This window comes from Notamacropus eugenii, chromosome 5, assembly GCF_028372415.1.
Source record: "Notamacropus eugenii isolate mMacEug1 chromosome 5, mMacEug1.pri_v2, whole genome shotgun sequence".
Lineage (NCBI taxonomy): Eukaryota > Metazoa > Chordata > Mammalia > Diprotodontia > Macropodidae > Notamacropus > Notamacropus eugenii.
Window position 1 is genome coordinate 340,466,065 of NC_092876.1, and position 9,188 is coordinate 340,475,252.

At 41.5% G+C, this 9,188-nt stretch overlaps 1 protein-coding gene across 1 annotated transcript in view; it reads left to right on the plus strand.

Annotated features, from left to right (window-relative positions):
• HACD2 (3-hydroxyacyl-CoA dehydratase 2) overlaps positions 1 to 8,358 on the plus strand; it is a 93,026-nt gene extending 84,668 nt beyond the window's left edge. Inside the window, exon 7 of the mRNA XM_072613772.1 lies at positions 7,046 to 8,358. Coding sequence (XP_072469873.1) covers positions 7,046 to 7,128 — 83 coding nt within the window. The 3' untranslated portion in view covers positions 7,129 to 8,358. The remainder of the gene's footprint in view (positions 1 to 7,045) is intronic.
• Positions 8,359 to 9,188: the final 830 nt, after the last annotated feature.

Below are 9,188 nucleotides of genomic sequence, written 5' to 3' on the forward strand. Positions count from 1 at the left end.
GGCATTAGACCAGTCCCTTCATATAAGCCTTGCTTTTTATGGTTGTGAGGAACTTCAGAAGTAAATCAGCCCGACTTCCTTCTGATGCAGGAATTTCGTCTTATGGTATCCCTAACAAATGATCATCCAGCCTGTGCTTGAGTTAATTCAGTGGTAGATATTGACAACCTTACAAAGCTGTCCTTTCCGTTGTTGAGCATCTCCAATGGTTAGGAATTTCCTCAGTGGGAGGCATAAAAGACTGTTTCTCATATGCCCAAGGGGCTATAAACCTGTGTATAACTTTTGACTCAGCAATATCACTACTAGGTCTGTACCCCAAAGAGATCGAAGAAAAAGGCAAAGTACTGTATGTACAGAAATAGTTATAGTGATTCCTTTTGTGGTGGCAAAGGATGCCCATCCACTGGGGAATGGCTGAACAAGCTGCAGGGTACGATTGTGATAGAATACTATTGTACTGTAGGAAATGATGAAGGGGATAGTTTCAGAAAAGCCTGGGAAGACTTACATGAAATGATGCATATTGAAGTGAGTAGAACCAGGAGATCATTGGACATAGTAAGCAATATTGTGATGATGATCAACTGTGGAAGACTTTGCTGCTGTGATCAATACAATGATCCAAGACAATTCCAAATGACCCATGATGGAAAATGCTGTCTACCTCCAGAGAGGGAACTGATGAACTCTGAGTGCAGGATGAAGCGTAGTTTTAAAAAAATCTGCCTCCCTTTGATTTCCACCCCCTGATCCTAATTGTGTTCTCTGAAACAATAGGAAGGTCTAATTTTTCTTCATTTGACAACACTTAGATGTTTGAAGAATGATCTTTTGGGAAGGCTGGTGCTGATGAAGCACCAGAGCTCAGGGATTCCAAGCTGTAGTAGGGCTAAAGTCAACTGGGTATCTGTACTAAATTTGGCATCAGTCTGGTAAGCCCCAGAGAGCTGAGGGCCCCCAGACTACCTAAGGAGAGGTAAACAGGGCCAGACTGGGAAAATGGAACAGGTCAAAGTTTTCATATTTCTTAGTGTTGGGATTATTGGGATCAGTCCTTGGAGTGGTCACTGCACTTCCAGATTGGTGAGACTTTGTCTCTGCCTTCCCCCCAGCCCCCGTTCTTTCATCACCCTCCTTTCTCTTCTTTTCCTTCTAATATTTCTCATGGTTTCTGAATCCACACCAACCTACTTGACTTGCTCCTCCAAGCTCAGCATTCTTGTTTGTCAAGATAATTTTGAGTCTTCTGTTATCTTTATGTTAATTGATATTCCCCAATTTGGATCATCTGCACATTTGATAAGCATTTCTTCAATATCTTTGTGCAAGCCATTAATAAAAATTTTATATAGGATGGTAGTACTAAAGACATTTCCCTACTGGAGACTTTACTCCACGTTAGCTCTGAACTATTACCATTCTTTGATGTAATCATTCTACCTATGTTAAGAATCTCCCTGTTTCATCACTTTTGTCCTCAAGAATTTATTATAGGAGTTTTTGTCAAATGCTTTGCCTTTTGGTCATAATACCATAGGAGGCTGCTGGGTGTCTCAGTGGATACAACCTGGAGTCAGGCAGAACTGAGTTCAAATTCGGCCTCAGGCACTCGTTAGCTGTGTGACCCTGAGATGTGGGGAGGTGTTCAAAGGAGTAGCTCCTTTGGTGTCAAGGCTTGCTGACCCCTTTTCAGAGCTGCTCATCCACCTTTGGTGTCTACCTGATTCACCCAGCTTTCCCCTTTGGTGCCAGGCTGTAGTTTGTGTAGCGGCCACACGTCACTAACCCTCTGCAGCAGGTGGAGGGTAACCGACCCTCAGACTCATCAATGTATCGCAGGTGTTTACCCCAATCATGTGAAGACAGCTTTGGGTGGAACGGATGGATGAACAGTTTGTTCTAGTGTCTGTAAAGGGATGAGCTTCATCAGACCACAAAAAAAGCCAAGATCATCCACTGCATCTGGGCCCTCACCAGTTGGCCTGAAGTTGTCTTACCACTGGACTTCACTGACTCTGGAGGAGTGAGACTGAAACTTTATTCTACCTCACTTAAATCCTGTTCACGCATGAGTTAAGACATCACCCCATGATGTCGTTGATCCTCTTTGAAAATACAGGACACAACAGCTAGCTGTGTGACCCTGAGTAAGTCATTGAATTACTTTCATCCTCAGCTTCCTCAGGTGTAAAATAAGAGAGTTGGACTCACTGGGCTCTCAGATCCCTTCCAGCTCTAAATCTATGATTCTGTGAGCTCTTTGATCCTTTTCCAGGATGATAACTAAAAAGTTAGAGTCCATTTTTTCTGTAACTGTAACTTGGAATATAATCGTACCTGAAAATCTCTGGGAACTAAGTCTCCTATCAAGTCAGCCATGTTTAGGGGAGAGAAAAAGTCATCTTCAGTCACATGTAGCATTGTTGACATGGCTTGTGTCAAATACTTCAGTGACAGTGTTTGTGTAAAGATTGACTTGTGGAAGACTACACACCAGAAAAAGACTTAGCCAAAATGTCAAAAGTCAAAAAGGCCAAATCTTAACAAAGTTGTGAAATCATAGAAGTTGCTCTCAGCCTCCCCCTTTCCCTCCATCAGCTTTCCCACTCTTTAACTGCCCCCCCACCCCACCCCCCCACCGTCTAAACAGACATTTTGTTATTAGTCATTTTCACTGAAATGGTTGATTATATTTAATGGAAGTAAGTTGGTCAACATGTTGCCTTGCGTTTTCAAATTTTTTATCTCCAGATTTATGCCTATTTTTGGAACAACATGTTTTGTTCTCTCCTAAAGTAATTTCAAGGATCATCAACTGAGATCATATTTTGGTCAGGGAAGACCTTGATATAAGAGTGAGGCCTGCTTTACCTGCCTTAAATGTAAATCTGATTTAGTCCTTTCAAGGTGACTTGTGACAGGAGGAGTTTATCTGTGGTCCTGCTGCTATGGAGAAAATCCACTGGGGCTAACCCAGTTATCCCAGAAGCTACTGGAAGCAGAGAAGCTTATGTTACCTAAACTTCTTTTAAGGCCTGGAGCCTGTCCTGTCCTGGCTCAGGTCTTCCTGACAGACACCCAGCCCACCCTCCCAGCCTTTTCCTTACTCCTTTCCCTGGTGGCCCACTTCTCACTAGCCCTTTCCTCTGTCCCCAAGCCAATCACATATATATTTTATCTCTTTTACCACATTCAACATTATTTTGGATCATTTTGAATCATTTTAGCCTCATAATCCTCTTCTTCTACCATCTTAGAATGTATTCCTTGCTTTCTGTGCTATTTCTACTTCTGAAAATGGAGTTTCTGACAAAGAAGCATGACCTTGGAATGCATCTTCTTCCTTAATGAGAGATCCCTTCATTTTTCCCTAAATGTATTACTTCATACCTGCCTTCTTGAAGCTCATTTACCACATTTCTGCCCACTCACACAGTTCCAGAGCGTCTTCCAGTAATTTATCCTCATCGGCTTGACATTTCATTACCTAAAAGAGCTTACTGTCATCTACCAACTTGGAGATTTCACTTTGCAATCCCTCTTTAGTTATAAAACAGTGAAATAAAGCTGGTCTTAGTACCAGTCCCTGAGAGATTCTGCTGTTTAAGCTTGTCCACCTGGAAGAGAATACCTTTATCCCTTTGTTTCCTGTCTCTAAAACTCTAGTTTCCTCTCCTTGATCCAGTTGTCCCCCCCGTGCCTGAATTTTAAAATTTTGTCTTGGATATGGAGTAATTATTGTGCAAGTTCAAATAAATGTCTATTACTTCCTCCTTATCTACATGCTTTGGTTTTTTGGGTTTTGTTGTTTTTAACCTCCTCAGAGAGTTTTAATGAATTAGTCAGATTTTAATTTCCCTTAGAGAAAATGTTACCTTTCACCTCGGTCTGCAGAGTTTTGATTTCTTAAATATTCTGTCATCTTGCCTTTTATTATGGCTTCTGGTAGTTTCCTATGACTCCTACCTAGAGTCCCCAGAGCTGCTTTGCTTATGGATGGGAGTTACGTTGACAAGACTCTGATCATTTGTAATGCGAGGTACCTTTGGACCACCCATTGCACAATTATGTCCTTGAGTCCCTTCAGAACTATCAGCACAGTGCTCTCTCATCCTGGTAATGTGTCTAAATGTTCATCAAGTTTCTCAGTGTGGTCCAGACCCTCCTGTGCATTTACTAGTGCCCTTGCCCTGTCTTTATCAAAAGAATTTGGAAATGGCTCTCTTAAGTGTTCTTCAGATTTTTCAGTTTCTTCCTAATTTCCAGTTTGTACCACACTGGCGATATTTTTGTGGGTTACTTTCTTCTTTACACTTTTGGAAAAGATTCAGTAATTTAATTCAGCAAATATTTTATTAGTCACCTGCTGTATACCAGACACTGTGCTAAGCACTGGAATACATGTAAGAGAAAGAAAGGCAGTCCCTGTGCTGAAGGAGCTTCCCATCTAATGGGAGAAGACCGCATGTTGAAGAGGATGAAGGCTCAGCAGTGGGATCATCTTGGCAAGGGGTCCCAGTTCCACAGAGTTCAAAGCAATCAGAGTGACACATGGAAAGTGGAGAGTTAGCAGCCTTTTGCTCAAGGTGACTCCGTATTATTAATGAGTGTAGGCCCAGGATGCAATCCTCTGCTAAGTACAAATACAGACTGAGGCCATCAGAAAGTGAGGCTGTCCTCAATATCAGTGCGAAGACACTTTGCTTCAATAAGCCTCCCTCTCTCCCCTCCACCCCCCACTTCCCCTCTGTCACAGATCACAGGGGATTTCAGCAGTCTCCTCTGGGTCATTGCCTCGATCATACATTGTTGGAGTAAACCCAATGAAAACCCCTTCCTTTTAGAGCACAGATGAGCCCCACTGGTGGGTCAGAGGTGAAGGTAGACACCAGGAAGTTTTCATGGGTGACCAACTATTTCCCCACAGGCAGCAGGGTTCTCTCCTGGAGACGTGGAGGAGGAAACCAGGCCTTCTCTATTAGGAAATCTCATAGGACTTCCCTGCAGTTTTTCTTCTCTATCCTTAACCACGATTATTTTAGTGTCCTGGCAGCCCCTACTCTGAACGTTTGAATGATTCCAGTCCTGTCTCTGGCACTGAGCCATCATGGCAGTGTCTGGGAAGGAGGGAACAAAAAACTGCTGCTCCATCTGCATGCTCAGCCTCTGGGATGGCTAAAGCAGTCTGCTCCTTAACCATTCTGTTCCCATTCGCTGGCCCCAGCCTGAGAAACGGTTACCATTCTTTCACCCCTTGAATTCTTTAGAGCATTTGGGAAAGTCCTCAATATGCTGCATGCTGTGAACTGATTACAGCAAGTGGTATTGTAGATGTCTGGGGGGCTTTTTTAATCCATTTGGTTCTCTCCTAATGCCTCCTAAATGTAAAGAAATGTTAAACTTCTCCCATTTCAGTAGTAATATTATTTCATTATTAATATCATTATTCACATTAAAATTAGCATCCTTATGGCTTAATTATATCTTTAATTTCACAAAATAGAACCTGTCAGATTTTTTGGACTTTCTGATAAATCATTCTCACAAAGACAAATATTCAGAAAGTGTTCCCTGTCTTGGACTAACATCATTTCAGTGCAGACTTTATAGAATCACAGAATGTTAGGGCTAGAAAGAACCTTCCTACTCACTCTGCCTATTTTTCACATGAGGAAACTGAGGCCCGGAGAGGCTAAGTAAATAGGCCAAAATCACAGTGTGTAGACTTAAACTCAGGTGTTCTGACCCTAAGTCCAGTATTCCTTCTACTCTCCTATACTGCCTCCACGGACCTGTACTTCATTGCCACTGCTGCCTTTATATATTATAGCCTCTCCTAACTCTTCCCCCCCTACTAGAATGCATAGGGGCACGACCTTATTCACTGCAGCTACTAGCATACACTGTGCATACAGTAAGTGCTTAATATGTGTTTACTGAACCAAAGCCTGCTGAATGACAAGATAAAGGTTTGAACTTTTTTTAAGTAAACAGCTGATCTGGAAACCACTTTACTCTGAGTTACCTATCTAATAAAACCCAAATTAACACTGACTTTTATTCTTCCCATAGTAAAGCTCCTATGGTATCACCTCAGTGAGCTGAGTTTGAACAGTATCTGCAGTGCCTAAATACTGGCATACCTCTGAAGAAATAGAGATTTATCATTTTTTTCCCTTCAAAATACCTCTTCATTTTGATTAAATCAAGTAGCCATGCCTTTGTCTTCTCAGGCTTCCCTGTTGTTCTTTACCTCTTAGAGTAGATCAGTTTCCCAGTCCTCTTCATAGCCCTACTCAAGTACCACTTCTTTCCACATTGATAATTCCATTTCAGTGGGGCCCAGGGATCGATTGCATGCCTGCTCTCCAAGGACCAGCCTAACTGAGCTTGGAAAGGCTCGTCAGGTTATTTGTCTACAGCATCACTTGAGGATGGTCTGTGTTATAGAGGGATTGCCATCACCAGCAGGAGCAGCCATATGGACAAAATTACAAATCCTTGATGTTTTAAAATAACTGCTTAAAATGTCAGGCAGGCTAGACCTCGAGATCTGCACCTCTCCCTGCTGTTTGAGGCCCAGGCCCAGCTCTGTGAATGGCTCACAAATACCTTGGCCTCCTTATTTATAAAAGCCAACCCAAACCACCTCACAAGGTTTTCATAAGTATCAAATGTGAAACCAGAAAGGAAAGACATTTGAAAAAATCTGAAAGGACTAGCCAGCTGCAGTGGGACACTGTTGTTATTACTTGTGTTAGTAATGACTGCCATCTGGCCAGCTGTGCCCCCTAGCCTTTTGGCTAAAACATAAAGAGCAAATTGTTTACCACTTCTTTTCAATAAACGTAACAGTACTAGGGAAATGTTTGATTTATTCTGTCATCTGAAGTGCTCTTTGCTCCTCAGTCCACCACCCTGTTGTTCCCCACTAGGTGCTCCATGAGGAGCATCTCCTTCTTTAAGGGGTACCCTTGTGGCAGAAGGCTTTTCGAAGTCATCTTTAATTTGAGCTATTAATCTCATTGTGCTTCCTTTCCAGTTTTTCCTCAGCTGTACTTGCACATGATACACCAGAGAAGAAAGATCCTTTCTCATCCTGAAGAACACAAGAAATACGAATGATTCCTGCTCTTCCCCCAAAACTCTCCACAGATCAAAACTGCTGCAGACTTTTTGAGTTCCCAACGTGTTTCATGGAGGGGAGAACAAGCAAAGACTATTTTTAAATACTAAAAAAAAAATGTGGCCAGTGGACCTGGGATTTACAAAGAATTATTACATGAAACACACTGGAATATCTTGTCAGCATGCTTTTTCAACCAGAAATTCCAAAAATGTAAGGAGGAGGAGGGGATGACATGTTATGTAGCTTCCCTTCTCTTCATGTATCTGCTAAATATGCTTCATACTCAGTGCTTGAGAGTTATAGTCCAAGTGATAACAGTTGTACCAACTGAATGCCCAGCTTGAATTATAATTACGTTTTGTTTCTGTAGTGTATCTAATCTTGCCTTTTCAAAGTGCTTGGCTGCATGCTGGAAACTGTATGTATTCCTGGAATGACAAACTTTATTCTTGGGAATGCTCTGAGGTTCTGGCTGGGACCATAATAATGTCACCCCACATCAGTAAGTGAACTGCAGTAGATAAGCCTATGGAATGAGGAGGGTAACGTCTGGCATCAGAGGCAGCAAATATTAGTCCAGCTTACAATTTGGTCACCAACTGTAATCATCTCTTTTGGGACACCTCCATTTAAGTAGTCATTGCCGCTTCCCAAGGAGGAACAGTTGCTTAAATATCCATAGGTCCTTAGGGACCCAGCCTTGGTCAGTATTTCGGTCAAGTGACACTTCTCAGGCAGGAACAAATATTTAAGGCAATTAACAATGAACTTGCACAGTAGAACTACCAAGAAACCACTTCTTATGAGCCTTTCCCAACTTTAACCCAGTTCAGTCTGTTAGCCAGCAGAAAGAGAAAGAAAAGGTCAGGAGCAGGGCTCTCCTTGAAAGTATCATTTCAGAAACCAGTCTGGGATGGCTTTTCTGACACATTTACGATTTTTCAGTTATCCAGCTCTTCTCTGTCTGTGCATTTCATTGGGGGTGATTCTTCTTTCACAACTACTGTGTTATGAATACAGAAGCAGTAAAAAATTAAAGTTGGGAAATAATGAACCCAAGCATTGTCAGGCTTCTTTGTTTCACTTGCAAACTTCATTCTGTTTAGTTACTCACCTGCTAATTTAGTGACACTGTCTAAAACCTTTAAAGAAGTTGGATTAAAATTGGAAAGTTAATCTTAGATACTCATCAGAATCTAAATAAAGTTTGGTCTCTGGAGCCTTTACCCAATTGGTTTTGGTTGAGTATTAATGGTAATTAAACAAAATGTCTGGTCTGTAGAGTAATTATCACTTTAAATGTACTTGCTAAGATCAGATGAGTGTTATAAGGGAAAACCAAGTTTAACCTTTTTTTAGTGCTCGTTTCATAAGCATTTGTAAGCTAAGAAGGAAAATAAACAGAATATGCAAGTAGCATATGGAGCGCAGGTAGAAGGAGTCAACGCAACTGGGTTGAGCTGAGTGTAGGACATGGAGTCAGTAAGACCTGAGTTTGACTCCTGCCTCAGACACTTACTAGCCGTGTGACCCTGGGCAAGTCACTTAACCTCTCTGTGCCTCAGTTTCCTCATCTGTAAAACGGGGATAATAATAGCACCTACCTCCCAGGGTTGTCATGAGGATCAAAGGAGTTAACATATATAAAGCGCTTTTCAGACTTTAAAGTGCTATAGTCATTATTATTTTATTAAAAAACTAACAAGTTAGGTTTGAATTTAGAAATTTTGCCTCAACTTTAGTGAGATTTATGTTGGATATGTCGGGAGACAGAATTGGTTCTGCTTTGAGCTGGCATGGAAACTCCTCACTACACCAGGTAATCTTAAATCCTGTTAAATGTTTTTTGATCCCAAATTCCTTTTTTCTCTTTTTTTCCTTCCACCAAAATTTGATACCCTTATAAAATGGAAGCAGTATTGCCACACCTACTTTGCCATTGAGAGGGTGGGAAAATTATTGGTTAATTTTTTTTTTTTTGCTAATACTTTTGGGAGTTGCAGAAGAGGAAGAAGAATGGAAATTGAAAGCAAGTAGTTTGTTCTGAGTAATCTTG